General features: G+C 44.8%; 1 protein-coding gene across 2 annotated transcripts; it reads right to left on the bottom strand.

The window, feature by feature from the left end:
* Window positions 1-219: 219 nt before the first annotated feature.
* Window positions 220-15,777, bottom strand: LOC114801150 (uncharacterized). 2 transcript variants are annotated; one of them, XM_028999144.1, is made up of 5 exons: window positions 15,652-15,777; window positions 7,148-8,199; window positions 6,736-6,977; window positions 6,474-6,602; window positions 220-252 (listed from the first exon to the last, which is right to left on the bottom strand). In XM_028999144.1, exons 1-4 carry the CDS (start codon window positions 15,658-15,660, stop codon window positions 6,478-6,480), a joined length of 1,428 nt encoding a protein of 475 aa, XP_028854977.1. In that variant the 5' UTR covers window positions 15,661-15,777; the 3' UTR covers window positions 220-252; window positions 6,474-6,477. The 2 variants fall into 2 exon arrangements, with proteins under 2 accessions (XP_028854977.1, XP_028854978.1); XM_028999145.1 differs by having other exon boundaries at window positions 7,448-8,199.
* Window positions 15,778-21,581: the final 5,804 nt, after the last annotated feature.

The raw sequence follows: 21,581 nt of genomic DNA, 5'->3' as shown, positions 1-21,581 counted from the left end.
GTAAAGAGGGAGAAGAGAAAAAGAGGGGGAGAGAAAGACTCAGAAGCCTTCCGGCTTCCGATGGAAAACCCCCTGAGCAAGGAAGCTCAGAGTCCCTTTTCCACATTTGAGCAGACCTTTATACCCCTGGCCTACAGGAAGTTGTCACTGACCAATTAGAACCTGTTGTTTCTGATGTCACGCCCCCGGTGTCTCCCATTTGGGGAAGACAAAGAGGGTGGGTGGTCCTGACGGCTGATACTTCACACGTTCCTGTCAGACAAAAGGCATGTAAAACAGGGGTGCCGAATCTTCACCCAAAACCGTCGACGACAAAAGGCATGTAAAACAGGGGTGCCGAATCTTCACCCACAACCGTCGACAAAGGAATGTCACACCTCCCCCTGCAGACAGCTGTTATGCAACACAAAAGCAGGCTCCCGTGATGTCCATCCTTACACTAGTGACATTATCTATGTGCGAATTGAATGAGAGACCTGCATCAATGATGACACCTAGATCCTTCACTTCAATACTCGGTGAGATAGAAAGGCTATCCAGGGTTATGGTGTAGTCAGCCAGTTTATGCCTGGCTGCTTGAGGCCCAAGTACAAGCGCTTCTGTCTTGTCAGGGTTTAACAGTAGAAATTTGGTAAGCATCCACTGTCTAATGTCCTTCAGACAATTCTCTATGTTGTTCAGCTGCTGCCTCTGATCTGGCATGGCTGACAGATACAGCTGTGTGTCATCAGCGTAGCAATGAAAGCTAATAACGTGTTTGCGGATGACGTCGCCTAAAGGTAACATGTATAGAGAAAAAAGTAACGGACCTAGGACAGAACCTTGTGGAACACCAAACTCTACTTTACTATGTGAAGACGAAACACCATTGATGTCCACAAACTGATATCGGTTGATCTGAACCTTTCAAGGGCTGTTCCCTTAATCCCAATAGCATTCTCTAACCTGGCAAGGAGAATAGCATGATCGATAGTGTCAAACGCTGCACTCAGAAACCCACTGCTGATCCTACAGACATTAACAATTACAGACCAGTTTCCCTCCTCTCATTTCTATCCAAAATCCTTGAGCGCTGTGTCTACAACCAGCTATCACTCCATCTATCACAGAACAACCTCCTGGATCCTAACCAGTCTGGCTTCCGAACAGCTCGTTCCACCGAGACTGCCCTTTTGGCGGTTACCGAGCAGCTACATGCAGCCAGATTGGCAAAACTGTCATCGGTTCTTATTCTCCTTGACCTCTCTGCTGCATTTGACACCGTTAACCACAAGACTCTCTTGTCAATCCTGAAGAGGCTTGGAATTCGGGGCTCAGCATGGCAGTGGTTTGCTTCCTACCTTGATGAGCGATCTTACCAAGTGACTTGGAAAGGATCCACCTCTACCTCACGTAGACTCTCCACTGGTGTCCCTCAAGGCTCGGTGCTAGGTCCTCTCATTTTCTCCCTCTACACGAGATCACTTGGTGAGGTCATTTCCTCACATGGATTATCCTACCACTGCTATGCTGACGACACACAACTCCTCTTCTCCTTTCCTCCCTCTGACCTATATACTGCTTCCAAAAACTCTGCATGTCTAACCGACATCTTGTTTTGGATGGCAGCGCATCACCTCCAACTCAATCCCACCAAAACTGAACTAATATTCATTCCAGCAGATTCTTCACCACATCAGGATCTTGCTATTTACCTAGACAACTCGCAGCTCTCTCCTTCTGCAACAGCCCGCAACCATGGCGTAACAACAGACAACCAACTCTCCTTCTCAACTCACATCAGCAATCTTTCCCGCTCATTTAGATTCCTTCTCTACAATATCAGATGAATCCGCCCTTATCTGTCAACCCAGGCCACCCAACTACTGGTTCAGTCCTTAGTAATCTCAAGACTGGACTACTGTAACTCCCTTCTAGCTGGTCTACCTCTATGTACCATCCAACCTCCACAACTAATACAAAATGCAGCAGCACGACTAATCTTCAACCTTCCCAAATTCTCCCACACCACCCCTCTGCTACGCTCCCTCCACTTGCTCCCAGTAGCTGCACGCATCAGGTTCAAAATACTGATGCTGGCCTACAAAGCCAAACATGGAGTAGCACCATCCTACCTCACAGCCCTTATTACACCTCGCACTGCACCTCGTATACTCCGAGCCTCCAGTACTGCTCTCCTGGTCCCTCCATCTCTGAAGGTAAAAGGAAAACATTAATCTACACTCTTCTCTGTCTTGGCCCCTCTGTGGTGGAATGAACTTCCCCTCGAGGTCAGAACAGCTCAGTCACTGAGCACCTTCAAATGACAGCTCAAGACCTTCCTCTTTAAAGAATATTTAGATTAAATTGTAATTTTCTTGTTGTCGAACTTGTGTACAGAATCTACAACAGTGAATAAAATAGATGTATTCATAGTTGGGGTCCTAGTGAACCGGAATTGATCTCTTCATCGATAGTAACTTAAGCACGTTGTAAGTCGCTCTGGATAAGGGCATCTGCCAAATGCCGTAAATGTAAATGTAAATGTAATGGTTTGAAAAGCTTGTATGTGTCTGTTTTTTTGGGGCAGATAGCCTTGCATATCATCGGCATAAAAATGGAATGAAATATCATATTTTCTTAAAGTGGCTCCTAGTGGGAGTGTTTATAAAAAAAACAGCAAAGAGCCAAGTACAGAGCCCTGGGGCACCCCATAGTGCACAGGAGTCCAGGAGGATGTACATTCACCAAAGCTGACAGAAAAACCTCTGTCATAGAGGTACGATCTAAACCACTCTAGCTTAGAGATTGGTCTAACATTTTCTAAGTGGGGGTGTTTAGATGAGGTTTCTTGATTATTGGTACTATTGGTATTGGTACTATTAAGCAATTTCTGAATGCTGGGACCTAGATCCACAAAAGTATCTTTAATGAGTCTGGGTGGGACAACATCAGTAAGCAGCAATGACAGGTGCCCGGTGAGCAGTGCGTGGGGATGGTGCTTTGCTCAGTTTGAACCAGCAAACCTTCTGATTACGGGGCCGCTTCCTTAACTGCTAGGCCACCACTGACCCAAAGTAAAGCGACTTCGGTGAGACTCAATCCCGCAACCTATGAATGTCTTTGAATGCAAAGTACGTTCAATCCATGTGAAGAAAAAAAGTCATTGAGGATAAAAAATTTCTTATTCAGAGACTTGCCGTTTACCAGCGGCAGCTGTTCTCGATCTGGGGAGCTGGGGCGATGGGCCGGAGACTATGGAGATTCACTCCACCTTGTCAGCAGCCGTGGCTGGGGAGCTGAGGCTTCCGAGCCTGTGGTGACAGCAGGTACCGGTGAGGTGTATTCTACCTTGAAAAGTCTGCAGGTCGTGACTTAGCAGAGGTGTCAAGTAATGAAGTATAAATACTTAAATACTTTGTTACCTTACTTAAGTAGAAATTTTGGTTATCTATACTTTACGTATGTAATTATTTTTTAACTTCTACTCCTTACATTTTCACGCAATTATCTGTTTTTCTATTTTTTCTGTTTTTTTGTGGTGGTTGAGAAGTATAAACATACACAATTCCAAAACCTTATTGTTCTTTCTATCGTCTTTTGCGCCTACACATGATGCAAATTACATCACACTCCATCAATAGTAACTGGCTTTTTGTTTAAGTCCTAGACCCTCATTTCACTTCATGCAGTGTCAATTATAAAGTCCAGTTTATCACAGAGTCCCCCTGTTAGACACAGACAAAGTTAAATTCACCCTAGTTAGGGTACCGGGCCACTGTAGCACCAATATACCACTATAACCACGTATTTCAGTATCGGTCGTACAGTGCAACCGTCTGCCGCTGCTTCTGTTTGTTTTTCTCCGAGACACGGAATCAAGCACCCAGACTACTGGCAGACCCCAGTGAAGAGACCAGCAAATAAATCCTGGTTCCTGACAACTGCTTAACAAGGACATACCATGAAACAATCCAGAGGGTCACCACAGCCACCACCACCGTTACAACTACAGCTAAAGGGATCTTCAAATGCACCAGTAACATCATTATGGACACGTAATCTAGACCATGACACTAACTACATCCTGGACTTCTCCAACCCTACAACTGTAGGACTTATTATTATATCATCCCCAACCCTGCACTGACACCATTTGCAGGCTCACTCTACCCTGGAAGGGGGTCGCTCTCTGTATCACTCCTTCCTAAGGTTTCTTCCTTTCTTTTTTCTCTCTCCTGGAGTTTTTTTTGTGTGGAGTTTTTCCTTGTGTGCAGAAGGGTCAAGTGTTGGGGGTGTCAACTGTAGGGCCTGTCAAAGCCCATTGAGACATACTGTATGTGATTTTGGGCTATATAAGAAATAAGTGTTGTTGGCATGACTCCCATCTCATTTACAGCATTTATCAGACGGCCTTATCCAGAGCAACTTACAATCAGTAGTTACAATCTCCCGAAATGTCTCAGCCAGGCACCAGCGAGCAGTTTGGTATCCAGGAAGACCAGCCTTCTAAGCTAATGGCTTTTAAAAACTCTCCGTCTAATTTAAAAATGCATATTGAGGTAAGCTGAAAGTTTCTTATTATCAGTCACTCATTGACACAATATTGTCACAATAGTGATGTAGCATAGTTGGGTACATGCAGACATGCCATGGTTTTCTTGCTAGCAGTAGGCTATGATGTAACATTGAAATTCTTTGCCAAATGTTATCTGAACTTATATTATTTTTTTCATCACTTTTTTTTCTTGACTAATTTTACAGTTGTTTGTGTGATATATAAGCGAATTCTGCAAAGCTTCTGCAAAGCTATAGGTTTTCAGCTCTACAGCTGGTTGATTTAAACACATTCTAAGGCTAGGCAATATAATTGCATAGACAAGTAAAACTGCTTCCTAATTTGTAGTCGGACCTTCATTCTTGAACTTCAAGCTTGACATTTAATACAGCACAAGTCCTAGATAGTATGAGCTTGTAATTTGAGAAAATAATATGAATCTCATTCTGTGCATTAATTTTCTCCACAGAAAAAACACCCCACTCGTCTACAGAGGAACACACACCTAACTTCAGCTGCCCTCAAAAGGCAGTCATCCACTGAATGTTCATAATCTGTTGTTAACCCCACCAATCAAACAAGCCAATCTGTGGGAATCTCTATGGTTTTCCCAAGCAAAGGAATTTCCCAAGCACCATCGCTGTGCCTCCTCAATTGGTGGCCTAGCGGTTAAGGAAGCGGCCCCGTAATCAGAAGGTTGCCGGTTCGAATCCTGATCCGCCAAGGTGCCACTGAGCAAAAGCACCGTCCCCACACACTGCTCCCCGGGCGCCTGTCATGGCTGCTCACTGCTCACTAAGAAAGATGGGTTAAATGCAGAGGACAAATTTCACTGTGTGCACCATGTGCTGTGCTGCTGTGTATCACAAGTGACCAGAGGCGGACAGAGTACACAGGTTCATTACTTGAGTAAAAGTAGAGATACCCCTTGCTAAATTTTACTGAAGTACAAGTAAAAGTACTACAGTCAGATGTCTACTTATGTAAAAGAACTGAAGTACTTGTTTTTAAAAGTACTTGAGTATCAAGAGTACAAGAGTGAATTTTCTAAATATTGCATACAGAAACATCCTACATGGAGTTATGAAAAATGTTAATGTTAATACCTTGGAGAATGTAAAAGGAATTGAAAGTAAAAAGTCATTTTCATCTTTTTACCATGTGGCTTTATTTAACATTTCTCACTTGCCCACAAGGCAATAGCACAACAATGGCAACGCTCTGACAAACCTCTGCTAGAGTTTTAATGGATTTTTTGCACCCACATTTGAACCTGACTGTGTTAAACACACCGCATACTCAAGAACATAAAAGCAAATGCTCAGCTTACATTAATGTGTAATATCAGAAAAGAAAATTCAGCCAACAATTGTGTGTACATGTGAGTTTCTCTGTTTTTTCATCAATCAAATCTATAAACCTAAACCAGCAAAGGCAATATAGCAATGTTCTGACACACCTCTGAACCTGACCGTGATTAAGTGATTAAAGAAAATCAGCTAATCAGCTGTGTTTAGGTCAGCGTACAAATAAGGAAAAATAAAATTCAGCTCATTTGAGTGACAATATTAAGCCCCTTCCTCTGACATTGACATACAGCCAAAGGCAGGAGAAAATACTTTAAGCTGAATAACACCATTCTACACAATCTATGTTTGACAACTCTTGTGTATGTGTGTGTACTGTACTTCAATTCAATCAAATGTCATGAAGTCCTTGTTCAATTCATTCACAGAATTTTGAGAACCAAATTCTCCTCAAGTTGATCCCCTTCTTGGGGTGAAAAGCAAACCTGCTATGCTATAAAGCCTTTCACATGCTGCTGAAGCTGGCAGGGCTGTGTTGAGCTTTAGTAAGAGGTTACGCACAGCTGGATATGGGGCCAGTGTATTCACTCCTTCAGTTGTAGCAGCTAGGTATCCATCAAGTTGCTTACTTATCTAATGGGAATGCGTCTGCATGACATTGGAGAAGAAGTCATCTTCATCAGAAGAGGTTGATGTGGTATCAGGAGACCAAAGACCTTCATCGTGTTCTGGCAGATGTTCCTTGATATAACTAAGGCCTTGATTAGAAACACAGAATCACACCAACTAACACATCTTTTTGTTATTATTACTCTGTAAGTAAACAGCTGCATAGAATCATTGTTGGATGTAAAGCAAGCAAACAAAACAAAAAACAAACATTTTCCTTACCAAACTGTAGGACTGTGTCATTGCTGGTCCAAGAGATTTTGAACCTTGCAACCTTCCTCAAACCTTCAAGAAGAGCATCAACAAGTGGCTTGCAAAATCTGATTGACGGTCTGGACTTTTCAAGCTTGGTTGTGAGGGTGGTGATTGTCGGGAGCAGCCAGCCCATCTGAATGTTGACTTCTCCTTGTAGTATGTTCAAGGACTTCGCAACTGGACTCATGGTGGTGACATATTCCCTGTACCTAATAAAAACAAGAAAATAAACAAACACATATTTTTTAAAAATGTATACAGAACCACTGTGCAATGCTGGACATTTATTTATTTGTTTATGTACCTACAGCAGATAATGTGGTAAGCATTACTCTAAAAAAAATAAGAACACAATTATACATTAACACAAGCTACTTACATTGGAACACTGAGTGCAGCACAGACTGTTCTCATAGACCCCTCTCCTTGGTCTCTAATAATTCTGACCACACGTTCCACAGCCATGAAAGAGGAGTTCCGTCGAATTGAATTAGGCTGTACCAAGTGAAGCTTACAGTGTTCCTCTATAAGCTCTGCATTTTGAGGAGACCTTGATGCTTTATTCCAGAGTGCCTGACACTTAGAAAAGGCTGATCTGGACAATTTCTTGTAAGCGTCTGTCTTATTAGCCCGATCAACATCAACTGTGGAAACTAAATTTAGTAAGTGGCATGCACACCGATGATGTTTCGGCAGCTGATACTGAAGCCCATCATCTTCCTCCAGAATGGCTTCCACATCCATGAATTCCACCTCCTCTTCAACATCAGATGCATCACAATCTTCTCCTACTTCTTCTTTGTTTGTGCCTTCTGCAACTAACTCTTCATTTTCTTCCTGCTGACCAAAGACACGGAACGCTTTGACGAAATTCGAGCCGTTGTCTGTTGTAGTTCTAACAACCTTTAGACTTATTTCATACTCTGCATGAATGTCGGTCAAAACAGCTGCCAAGGCATCAAATGTGTGGGAGCCCCTTAGTTGACGACAAGCAAGGGCAGCTGAACGACGTTCAAAACTGCAAGGATCGAGCCAGTGGGCTGTTACACCTATAAAGCTCCTTCTCCTGGCCGTCCAACAATCAGTAGTGGTGTCAATGTATGGTACCGTTTTCATTTCGTTCATGAGACGTTCTTTCATTTTAGATGTAGCTGAATCAATCTTGCGGCGCACCGTTGTGCGGGACATGACAGCACTACTCGGTTGTAATTCTGCAATAAGGTCTTGGAAGGATGGTGGCTCAACCAGGGAGGACTGGAGACCTTGAACGATGAAGCGGAAGATGGTCCGATCAACCGTCTTCTGAGACACCTGCTTGGCCTCCAGCAGCTTCAGTTGCTTCGCCTTGAAGCCTGTTCCACCTTCTGATGGCCTCTTGCAGGCTGTTGAAGTCAGTTGACAGTATTCCTCTAGATGTGTCTCATGCTTTCTCTGTAAAACACAGTAAAATATTTCAGTTTACACTATAATAAACTAATAAATATTAGAAAAGATACATCATGTAGTCTACATAGCAGTATTATTAATTATGAAGGTTGTTCATAATTTTCCAATGGTTCCAGACTAACCTTTTAAATTTACTGGTGCAACTTACTTTAATTTACGCAAACCAGTAAAGTATTTAGGTGCTTCTGACATTCTAACAAGTGCTGCAATATTAGGTCAGGCAAATACAAGACTTTGGGTAGCATATCTCTCATGTATTTAAATACAATTGTAGGCTACAGCAATTTTTTATGGTATAACAAGACAGGTATAAGTACACTCAAGAGCGTTTCCCCACTTGAACAGGCATTCAAGCCTTACAGTTCAACAAACATGCTTCCGCAAGTTGGAGGATGAATTTTTGTAGGTGGTGATGAAGTTCTGTTTTGGTAAACACAGCAAACACTTGAAGCGAAAACTATCATTAACTTGTTCAGAAAATTGAAATAGTTTGGCGAGGTGGGGCCACGGGTTGGCACATTCCCGGGATGGACCTGCTGCGTCTTCATCCATTGTTTCATCCATGGTTTCGTCTCTTATCAAAATCATTATCTGACCATGGAGTTGACTTTGGCGGAGAGCTGAAGGTGATTGCTGATAGGCTGTCCCAATCAGTGGCGCCTGCACAATCCAATCGTGTTTGAGAGGGAAACAACAAATGTACTTGAGTAAAGTCATGAGTACTCCCCAAAAATGATACTCGAGTAAAGTACAGATCCCTCAAAATTGTACTTAAGTACTGTACTCAAGTAAATGTACTTCGTTACAGTCTGACTCTGCAAGTGACAATCAAAAAGTTGATGCTTCTAAAGCAGAAGTCAACCTACTGTACAAGCACTTGTCAAGGTTAACATTTACAAAATACTTTAGCATGTTGAACAAAAGTTCAAGATCAACCATTGTATCTGAAGAAATAGAACACCACTGCAAACTCTAACTCGTATTCCTGCTGTTACAAGGTGGAATTCACTCTTCTCAGCTGTAGAAGAAATGTGAAGCAGCCCTTGCAGCTGTCTGCAGTGAACTAGATATACCTAAGTAAGTGTTTTGTTTTTCTGCTTTTCAGTTAGATATGTCATTAACAATAAATTGTCACAGTTTTATGCCTCAAATGCTGTAGACGTATGCACTATGACAAGATTTGCAGCAAACATATTTACTATGGATGTTATTCCTTGCATCAGTTCATTCAGTTGAAGGTTAAACATTAAGTAGGCTAAATGTTCCATGTTGTGTTTTTCAGATTTATGAATTTCAGGCCGAATTTAATTTCTTGCTGAATATAAGACAACGAGCCCAGTTGCAAAGGCACTTGATGTTCTTCAAGGAGAAACCACTGTACACATGGGATGGTTGGTGCCCACCATAACTCTACTCAGGACCAAGCTCCAGCAACTTCACGTCACCACCAAGTTCTGTGAGCCTTTTATTGCTGCTGTCACGACGGCAAGCTGACGGGGGATGGAAGCGCAGAGATGGGACATGATGGGAACAAGGATTTTATTAATAACTGAAACCAAAACCAGCACAATGGCTGAAAACAGGGGAATAAAGGGGAGAACATAAACAAGCCCGCAGCCATGTGGCGATTGCCAGAACTCAAAATACACTTTAAAGAAAGTTCACACACAGAGACAACGGAAATGTGGTCCCTGCAGAGGGGCGGAGTCACCGGCTTTTAATGGCTGTCCGGATTGGTGCCGTCAAACCTGACATAGCCCCAGCAGTACCATCAGTGGAGGCTGCAGGGCGGACGGCGGCAACCACTGGGCTCCTGCCCTGCTGTCTCCTCCCCTTGGAGGACCCGGTCCCTCAGACTGGCTCCCCGACGTGGTCCGGAATGGCGGCCCCCGTCCCAGCTTCTCTTCCTGCACCATGCAGAGATGTGGTTCCGGACCGTCCGCCGACCAATTACGGCACCCGTGTCTGGTGCCTTCTGGGATCATGCACCCCCTCTTGCTGCACGTCTCTGCTGGCAGAGCGGCCAGCACCGCACACCGCGCAGGGAGGCGGTCCTGGAGCCTCCGGCGACCGTTCACGGCACACCTGTCTGGTGCCTTCTTGGACCATGCAGCCCCTTTCGCTGCACATCCCATGTGCCAAGGTGGGGACTTTGCCAGACAATCCGGCTAGCCCTTTCTGCATCTGTTGGGACAAACAGTCCCTCTTCCTACCTGTCCCAGCTGGGTCCTCATGCCTTCCAGAGGGCTCTATGGTGCTCCGCCCCTCTGGAGGCAGACGCAGGCCCATGCCTGGCTTGCCCTCTTTACCGGCTACCGTAGGACTCATACGGACAGAAATGACATGCACACACACACAGACAGAGACAGACAGAAGAGATGGTCGTCTCTCTCTTTCTCTCCAGGACCTCCTCAGAGGGCACAGCCAGGATCACAGCTTCTCGCAGCCTGCCAGTGCTGGGTCTTCTTGCACCAGATACTGACTGGCTCTGGGTTTGGTGGTGGGGCAGATTTCTATCCCTGGCTCAGCCTCTAGCTGATCAAACAAAGATGGTGGTGGGTGTGCGGCGTGGAGGGAAGTGGACGTCCAAGATCGTGGGGGTCGCATCCTCTGCACTCACTGCCCACATCACTTCCTTGCTGCTGCTGACGCCATCGTCCTCGTTTCGCTCACTCACCCACCGACGTTGCCGCTTACGGGTTTCGCTGACTCTCCAGGGGTCGATATCATCAACCGGTGCCGTGCGCCACTCAGCTATTGCTCTAGCTGAGCGCCACATTCTCCGGGCAGACAGAACGGCGGATGACTCCGGTAAGACCACAGCTGGGGGATTGTGCATCTATGTTAACAAAGCTTGGTGCACGAACTCTACTATCATTGGGAGACACTGCTCAGCTAACCTAGAGTTTCTCATGGTTAAGTGCAGACCGTTTTATCTGCCGCGGGAGTTTACATCTACCATCATAACTGCTGCTTACATTCCTCCTGATGCTGATGCCAAGCTTGCTATGAACGAACTTCATGCGGCCATCAGTAAACAACAGACTGATCACCCAGAGGCTGCATACATTGTGGCGGGGGATTTTAATCACTCCAATTTGAAGACTGTATTCCCTAAATTTCATAAAAACATTCTCTGTCACACCAGAGGAAACAAAACCCTGGATCAAGTTTATACAAACATGGCTGAAGCCTATGCTGTGACCCCCCTCCCCCACTTCGGACAATCAGATCACCTTTCTTTGTTTCTCACCCCCAAGTACTCCCCCCTCATCAACCGTGTAAAGCCATCAGTGAGGACCATCAAAGTGTGGCCAGAAAAAGTCCTACAGTTGTAGAGGTGGAAAAGTCCAAAGTCTAGTATAGAGCATCTGTCCATGTTTGGAGGTACTAGACAGTGCAAAGTAGGTTTAGTCCAGTGTCGTGGTGTTATGTGTCCATTATAACACTGGTGCATTTGAAGATTCCTGAAGCTTAGTTGTTACGGTGGTGATAGCTGTGGTGACCCTCTGGTTCGCCGCTGCTTTTCTTCGGGTGTGAGGGTTGACCGTCCCAGCTGCCTGGGTTCCCCCCTATGGTCTGGAGGAGTGACGGTGGGCTGAGGTGGTGATAGAGGCGGTCGGGGAGTCTGGTGCAGGGTCAGAGTGGGGGCCCGGAGTGTTTATAAGTATTCATTTGTCTCTTAGCACTGGCCCCCTGATTAAAAAAACTGATCTTGATCGAAGTCAGCTTTCAAATTATAGACCAATATGTAACTTCCCGTTCATAACAAAAAGCTACACAGTTACAACATTTATGAAGTACAGTATATCAGTTGGGATTTAGACCTCATCATAGTACTGAGACAGCGCTGGTTAAAGTGGTTCATGAAGAACGGGTTCGGGGTCAGAGGATGGTGAGTCTGGGGCGTGTTGACGGGAAAGAGCATCTGCTTTTTGTTTTTTGGACCCGGGACAGTAGGAGAGTTGAAAGTTGAATTGCTCGAAAAATAATGCCCACCAAAATAACGTCGCAGGCCACCATCCTTCTTGGTCACAAAGAAGAACCCTGCCACGGCCGGGGAAGTCGATGGACGGATGGTGCCGTTTTGAAGCGCCTCTGCCACAAACCGCTCCATGGCCAATTGCTCTGCCTTCGAGAGGGAGTAGAGATGTCCTTTCGGGGGAGTGGTTCCTGGCAGCAGGTCAATGGTCATGTTGCCTGGTCGGTGGGGAGGCAGCTGGGCAGCTTTGGCTGGGCTGAAGACGGTGACTAGGTCGTGATAGCAGGAGGGGACATGATCTAGGACAAGACGGGTCGGTTCTGGGTTCGAGGAGGCAGACGGGGAGGGCTGTGGCAGAAGGCAATGGCGATGGCAGTGTGCTCCCCACTCCAACACCACGCCCTGGAATGTGATGTTGTCGGATGAAGGAGTGGTCTATGAAATTTCCAGGCACCCCGGAATCCACAAAGGCTGTGGTGGAGATGACTCGCTGATTCCATTCCAGGACGGCCGGGAGAGTGAGTCGGGAGGTCGGTGGCATCAGATGTGGAGGAAGGGACCCAGCTGACCGCGCCATGCTGATCTGCTGGGTGTCCCGTCTCCCCGGATGAATAGGGCAGGTCAGGCGGAGGTGTGAGGGGGAAGTGCAGTATGCACACAAACCCTCCCGAAAAGCTGCCTGGGTTCCCCCCTATGGTCTGGAGGAGTGACGGTGGGCTGAGGTGGTGATAGAGGCGGTCGGGGAGTCTGGTGCAGGGTCAGAGTGGGGGCCCGGAGTGTTTATAAATGTATCCTCATTGTGTCTAGCCCACATCCAGTTTTATAGTGTTCTGTGTGTCTATGTTAATGTACTCTATTCTTATTAAAAAACCCTGTTTGTGAGTGGCCGAAAACAATTTAACTTAAATAAAGAACACAAACTTGCTCGCAGGCGTGTGCCGATTGCCAGAACTGAAAATACACTAATATACAACAGTGCACTAACGTCCACGAAAATGTCGTCCCTTCTGAAGGGGCGGAAATGTCCAGCTTTTATGCACCGTCAGGATTGGCCACCGGTGATGAGCCCAGCTGCAGTCAATCCTGACAGAGCCCCCCCTCCAAGGGCTACGACCATCAGTGGAGGCAGCAGGGTGGACGGCGGCAACCACAGGGCTCCTGCCCTGCTGTATCCTCCCCTTGGAGGACCCGGTACCTCGGGCTGGCTCCCGGCGAGGTCAGGAGTGGCGGCCCCGGTCCCTCCCCTGGCTCCCTGGCACCACATTCACCTTCCGGTAATCATTCACCTTCCCTGAATATGTTGTCCGGCTGAGGAACCAATGTGTATGAAGAACTGCATGCACTCAAGCCCGTAGCTGACCAAATAATCTACCTCAGCCTGAATCACTGCTCCCTTCATAGGGTTGATGCGATAAGCATGTTGCCTAATAGTTGCATGATCCCCCACATCAACGTCATTGGCCAGCACACTGGATCAAAAAGGAATGTCTGAGAATAATGCAGGAAATTACTATTAACTTTTGTACCTCTGTCGATCGATTATTTGATAAGCCTGATAACAGCGGTTTAAAGTCTTGCAGGATTTCCAAATTCTGAAGCCGGGCACCTGACATAGGCACCCCACCTAGGCTGAGACCATTCTCCTCAGGAGAATAAAGAGGAGTTACAGACACACAGGCCATACTACAAAATCATTAGGCAGCAGCTCTTGCTTCAAACATATGACACACATGACACACTCACGTCTCCAATCAGGAGTGTCAATTACACATTCAGTGTCATTCAGGTTCGAGTCAATGACATACGGACCAGTGTATTTGTCTTGAAGGGCAGAGCCAGTGGTAGACTTTATAACTCAAAACTGGTCTCCCTGCTGAATTGACCATGCCATAGATTTGCGATCATAGCTTTTTTTCATTTTACTCTAAGCTGAAGACAGAGCTCTATGCGCAGTATCACACGCAGGTGGTAGTAGGTGGTGGTAGCCTAGTGGGTAGCACACTCGCCTATGAACCAGAAGACCCAGGTTCAAATCCCACTTAATACAATTGTGTCCCTGAGCAAGACATTTAACCATAAATTGCTTCAGGGGGACTGTCCCTGTTATTACTGATTGTAAGTCACTCTGGATAAGGGCCTCTGATAAATGCTGTAAATATAAATCACAGGTGTGCAGGCGTTCTCGAAAGGAACTAAAGGAACATCGAAAGGAACATAATCCAATACATTGTGATTGAGGCTTTTTTGACTCCCGATGCTCACGCAACATCTTCAGCAACATCCCCGAATTCCCCAGCAGGACTAAACCCAAGCAAATCTTGCAAGGTCTCAGGAATAGCAAACAACAGCAACAGAAGAGTTTCATCCCACTCTTTCTCTGTTTCTATACACCCAGAACATTGTTGGTGTATGGAAAGTTTGGTGAAAGCGTTTCAGAAATCCTTTTGACTCTCTGGATGATAGGTCACATGCTTAATAGAGAGATCTGAGAGGACCTGCTTAAACAATTGTTACAAATAATTTGACTCCTGGTCTGTTTGTACCACCTCAGGTAAACCAAAGGAAAACAAATCAGTGCTTTAACGATCAGTTTTGTTGTTAGTGAACGAAGAGGAATAGCCTCAGGGTAGAGGGTAGCAGCACACCTGATTGTCAGTAAAAACTATTGCCAGCCTTGGTTTTCGACAAAGGACTCACACAGTCTAATATGACATGCTCAAACAGTTCACCAATCACTGGGATAGACTGAAATGGAGCTGGTAGAATGACCTGACTTCGCTTCCCTGCCACATGGCAGGCATGTTTGACAACATCAGAGTTGAGGCCAGGCCAGAAGAAATAACAGAAAATCAAATTTTACGTTTTCTTAACCCCCAAATGACTTGCAAAATCAAGATCATGTCCCAAAGTCAGAACATGCAGCCGAAATTTAACCGGAACCACCAGCTGGTGAACTGTATTCCGGCCCAAATCCGCACTGTGTGGTGGAGTCCATTTGCGCATGACTGAGCTCTCGAATCTGCACAGGAAACACAGCAGTATCCTGAGAGGTCTCCCTGTTTGCTGAGCCAAACAGGATTCCTAATCACCTCAGGAGAGGGAAAGATCTGTCCCCCAGCCAAATCCTTACAAAAAATTGTACTCATTTCATGGGTGAGGGCAGGTAGCGACTTTAGCCGAACCTAAAAACAAGTCGCTCTCAATATGGACTGAGTGCAACGAAGCAGCATATCGGTCCCCTGCACCAGAACATCATAACCACTTTTTCAGATCCACCACAGAGACGAACACATAAAAAAAAATTGACTGAATTCCTTGTGCACTGAAGCGTTCACCTGGGGCACATTTACAGTATCTTCAAAGTCAACCCCCTTCTTCACCAGGCTTTTTGAGGCCTGTTCCTTCTGCTCAGTCAGCAATAAGATGTCCGATCTTATGGCAGTAGAAATACTCACACGACTCATTGTGTACAGATGCTTGGTCTATGGGATTGACGGCTCTCGCTGTATTTCCAAGTGCCTTAGTTGAATTTCTTTCTCCATTTCCTTTTCCTTAAATGCACGACTGTCCTGCTCCGAATGTAGTTTCACTGCTTTGAATTGGAGTATACATTCCTGTAAAGATAACTTGCGGGTTTTAAACTATGTCTTGGTGTCACTCACGGTCAAGGCCAAGGTGTGCCGTGAGGCAGGATCATCAGACAATGCATCAAAAACATGTTTTTCCACTAGACCTGTTTACACGACCCGAAGTCTCTCTCAGCTTCCTATTGTTGCTAGAAGCAGCTGTTAGTTAGTACAGTGTGACAATAGGGCCTCAGACAGACTCCAGCACAACAGGTTACCTTTCATACCGAATTACAATACACAACTCACCCCATGCTAAGCACAAACTTTCACACTACCTCACACCCCCAAACAAAACTTTGGAACAGCACTCTAATTATCCTAGACTTCAAAGTTTACCAGTTGCAGACAACATTAAACGCGCAACGTTAGCCCTGCGTACTTAAGACTGAAGTAGCAGGCTGACTGCATACCTACCCCCGGAGTCAATAAAAAAAAAAAAATATTATAATCATTATAATAATTAAACTCTTCTCTGCTTTGCTCAGTGGCACCTTGGCATTGTTAGCCTTTCATCACAGTAATGAGTTAAAAACAGAGGACACATTTCGTTGTGTTTCATAATGACAATCACTTCACTTTCACTTTGAAGAAATGTGTGGCTGATTGGGGAATAAAACACACCTCACTACCCAAAAAGTAATGTCTTTATTGAAAGACACGTTAGACACATTAAATCCATAATCAAAAAAACAATACAACACAAAGGAGACAGGGGATCTACATCCCCTACAGAATTGCTCCTTGGTAGACCTGTCGCCACACTTCTACTAAGTCATGCAGATCCAGGGAAACTTGAACACAGACAATGTCTTGAAAAAAACGATAATAAAAACACATCATGATCAGTGCAGCAGCAGAAACTTACCACTACTGGACAGTGTAGTGCTGGAGTGGTGGACAAAGAAAGGGGAACATGGCACCCTGGAACTATTGTGGAAAAACATAGACCAGATGTATGCCAAAAAGCTACTTGGTTCATACATCAAATGGAAACGCATTCAGACGTACCAGGAGTCATCTTCATGACGTGTGCAACACAAACAGAGAACATACAGAAAAAAATTGCAATTTGCCAAAACACTGTTGAGGAAAATCTTTTCCTGCACCGAAACATCTGAGGACTGCAAAGAGAAGGTCAACTGGGTTCAATAGCCAAGATTATTTACATGCATGGGAAGCTCGATACGAGAGACAGGGACACCAGAATTTTTCTTATACACAAGCTGATATAAGAAAAATTCTGGTGTCCCTGTCCGGGCACCTATGATGAGCAGCATAACAGATATTGTTTGGAAAACATTTCCAGCTTTGAGCGTCAAAAAGTTCTAAAGTAAGATACAGTTGTTTTGCTGCTGGCACTGCATGACTAGTTCCATGACTAAAGGTCAAACAACACGTGAAAAGTCCAGGCTTAAACAATTTTCCTTCATACTTCCCTCCTTTTGATCATATTATTACAAAAATGTATATGACCTAAACGTAAAGTGAGGAGAACATAATAACACAAAAAACAAAGAATAATAAAAATGATTATAAGGCAAGCGGAAAAATAATGCAAAATAATTAAGTATAACATACATCCAGAAACATCAAAGTGTATCATTCCAGCAAGGGTTTAAGATAACTCATCACAGGCAGTTGCATTAAAAACAATTAAATAGAATTATATGTCTGTGTCATCCTCATTCGAGGAGCCAGATTCAAAGCAGGATTGATCACTATATACAAAAGTTACATGATTGTCTGGGGTCTGTTGGGAATAGAGAAGGTGGGGAACTTTTTGACCTATGGCGGTATCAATAATCCTGACTGACAATGCTCTAAATCAGGGGATGCAACAATTAAAACAGAGGGGAAAACAGCAAGGGCAATGCAAATAGAGACGGCCAGATTTTTATATTTCCTAAACATATTGTTCCACATAGACATTTACATTTAAAGCATTTACCAGACGCCCTTATCCAGAGCGACTTACAATCAGTAGTTACAGGGACAATCCCCCCTGGAGCAACTTAGGGTTAAGTGTCTTGCTCAGGGACACAATGGTAGTAAGTGGGGTTTGAACCTGGGTCTTCTGGTTCATAGGCGAGTGTGATAAATGCTGATAAATGCTGTAAATGTAAAATGTAAAACTGTTATGAGCTACTTCAGCATCAAAAAACAGGAGGAACATCTGTTTCAGGTCCTACAGGGAAAGGGAGAGCCTCGGAATCAAGGTTATCTTGAGTCATAAATTGGATAAGACAGGTAAAATTCATTTCAGGTGGAATGGGAACAACCTTCAACAATGGGCGAGGTTTTAAACGAGGTTCTAAAATCAGATTTTAAAGTGTCACCAGTACGTTCTTCAAGTTTCCAGTGCTGCACTATTTGGTGTGTTTGGCACGAGCTGGTATTACGTCCAAGGACTTCCTGAATTACCTCAGAATTAATCACCCATATTCACCAAAACGTAGGTTATGGCTCCCTCGCTAATCCCATCTGCAGTATATGAAATGTACAGCTTGACGATCTCCGTCAGTAGTGAGGATTTCACCTGTGGAAAGTGTAGGAGACTAGTTGAAATGACGGAGAAAATAGCCGAGCTAGAGGAGCGCATCCGAAATTTGTATTTAATTAGGGAAACAAAAGTTTTAATTGACTCTTTTCTCGTTCCGGACACGCACCAGCCCAGTCAGCCGGTGAGTGTCTCTACCCCGTCGCCGGTACCAGTAGTGCCCAGCAGTGCAGTTGGGTGACGGCTCGGCGTAAATCACGCAAGCGAGCTTCCGTGGCGACCCGCCAAGCTCCCCCACCACCTGGTCACCACACACCGGTTCTCTCAGATCATTTCTTCTTTGCTTTTAAAATATGTCTCAGACACAATAAACTCAACCCCCCTCGTTATAGAGAAAAACGGACAAGTACATCAAGTACGGCACAAAGGTTTATTAATACCTTACCAGATTTATCAACGCTTTATCAACGTATCTGTCCTCGTTAATAGACAAAAACAAAAATAATCCCGGATTCCACACTATAGCCAAACTAACCAGGAATAAGACAGAAACTGATACTACCACTCAATATCATCATAGTAGCGATGATTTTATGAATTTCTTTAATACTAAAATAGTCACGAATAGGGATAAGATTAAAAGCACAACAAATAGCTCAGCCGATATTTCTATGGAAATTAATATTCAAATAGTTGACCACTGATTAGAACGCTTCAACCTAAGAACATGAATTAATTAAACTAATCTCGTCGTCAAATCAATGTACTTGTGCTTTGGATCCGATTCCAACAAGGTTCCTTAAGCAAGTAGTACCCAATATTATAAATTCTATCCTCAAAATTGTTAACTCGTCACTTAGCACTGGCCACGTACTAAGTTCGTTCAAGGTAGCAGTCATTAGACCCCTGAAGGTCCCAGCTGGGAGCCGATCCTTCTCCTATAGAGCACCGCAGTTATGGAACGGCTTGCCTGTCAGTGTCCGGGACTCAGACACAGTCTCAGTGTTTAAATCCAATCTGTTTCCTCTGGCTTTTTGTTAAAGTCCTAGACACTCATTTCACTTCACTTTGACACAGTGTCAATTATAAAGTCCAGTTTATCACAGAGTCCCCCTGTTAGACACAGACAAAGTTAAATTCACCCTAGTTAGGCTGTCCTAGTTAGGGTACCGGGCCAATGTAGCACCAATATACTACTATCACCACATATTTCACCACATATCGGTCGTACAGTGCCACCCTCTGCCAAAAATAAATGTTGTTGTTGTTAACCTGTTATTAGTGTGGCCAGATATTCCTGTGACCAAATCAAACTAGTCATCCTTTTTTTTTTTTTTGTGAAGTGATGGTCACATGTGATACACAGCAGCACAACACACGGTGCACACAGTTAAATTTGTCTTCTGCATTTAACCCATCACCCTGAGTGAGCAGTGGGCAGCCAAGACAGGCGCCCGGGGAGCAGTGTGTGGGGACGGTGCTTTGCTCAGTGGCACATCAGTAGCACCTTGGCGGATCGGGATTCGAACCAGCAACCTTCTGATTACTGGCCTGCTTCCTTATCTGCTCGGCCACCACTGCCCCAGTCAATTGCTCTACGTCCCTTGAAGGACAAGCCAGTTAGTGGATCTAAGATAGTGGCAGAAGAGTTAATGGGAATTAACACAGTTGTATACATGATTAATACTGCATTGGGAAGCGCTAGTTGGCACTTCAGCAGATCTCTTCTTTCGTAAGAGGAGGGGAATCAAAAGAGGTTATTGAGCTCAAGGAGAGGGTAGAAATAGTTGGGGCAGGGGTGGGGCTTGGCGTCAGCTGGTTGAAGTGTTCATGCCACAGAAGGATGAAGAATGTAGTGATGATGCTGATGAGGAGAAAACCAGAAATGGTTCCTCTCAGAGACCAGCCATATATGCGAAAAGGGTTCCAGGGACGGGGTTGATCCATGATGAGCTGGGTTGTTGGCTTGGCATGCTACGTGTTGCATTAAGGACACAGATTTCCTTACTGATCTTGCTTGGATGCGCTGTCTGCTCAGGTTGGAGGGCCTTCTGGTGGGGCTGGTACCCTCTTACAATGGGACGCATGGATCCACATGACTCTGTCGTCTACGATCTTGACTGCTGTGTGAGTTGTTAGCAGGATCTGGAAGGGTCCCATCCAGCGTTGATGGTTGGGACAGAGTCTCCTGACTGTGATGGAGTTGGATCTCAGCTGGTAGTAGAAGGGCAGCAACAACTCGGAATGAATATCTGACAGACGTTTGCTGAGAGACACGTAATAGGTTAACATGTCATTTTCACACAGGGCAGTGTTCAATGGAGAAGTCCTCTCCAAGATTTCATATGGACTCAAGCCAACTCTGCTGCTTTTTCTCATTCTCATGTACATCAAGACAAGAGGTAGAGCTTTAACCCAATTTCAAGTATGTGAACCGCAAATCATACATGATTTTAGTTCAAAAACAGTGAAACTTTTTGTGGACCAATGACCAATGAGCTGCAATAGCAGACATCATCCCTCCTTTCGACACATGATCCAATCTATGGGTAAATTTAGCTAAAATTGGCAATTCAGGCAGGGCTTCCCATCTGGGGTTGTAACACCGCCTGCTGATGTCCAGAGATGTTTGTCTTGTGTAGTAGCTAGGTACTGCACAGCAGGAGAGGGAGAAATCATCTAGTGAAGTGAGTTAAGTGGAAGAAGCAGAGTGAACCTGTGTCAGAAGAGGAAGTTGTGAACGTGCTGCAGTCTTCACAGTTGCATCCACTAGTGCATTTCCTGTAGAAATGGGGTCAGAGCTGTCTCCACAGGGCACCAAAGTCATGAACAACACCAAAAACATAATGTGAAGATGGTAACAGTTTGTTTGCAGCTAAAGTGTATACATGCGTGAGAGCCGCCAGGTCAGCAGTCTGGGCTGAGTAGCGGGAGTGCAAAAAAACAGATTCCAAAGTGGAGTGGGCATCACAGACTGCATACCCAATGCAAGAAGAACCATGAGGTAGGCTGGAAGCCGATCCATCCACAAAGAGAACAAAATCAAGATTATCACGTGGACTCTCCAAGAGACCAGAACAAAGAAAGTTCAGAATTACATTTCCCCTTCATGTTCCATGGGGAGAAGGGTCGCTGGGTTAAGAGAGGTGAATTTCTTCACTGTAACATTTGAACCTAGCAAAATACCTTTACAAGATTTTGCAAACGTTTCAGAGTATTTGGGAATACTGCCATACTGCTGTGCTGTTTTTTTTTAATT

The sequence above is a fragment of the Denticeps clupeoides genome, chromosome 12, assembly GCF_900700375.1.
Source record: "Denticeps clupeoides chromosome 12, fDenClu1.1, whole genome shotgun sequence".
Lineage (NCBI taxonomy): Eukaryota > Metazoa > Chordata > Actinopteri > Clupeiformes > Denticipitidae > Denticeps > Denticeps clupeoides.
Note: the sequence above shows the minus strand (reverse complement) of the source record. Positions and strands in the feature narration are given on the sequence as shown.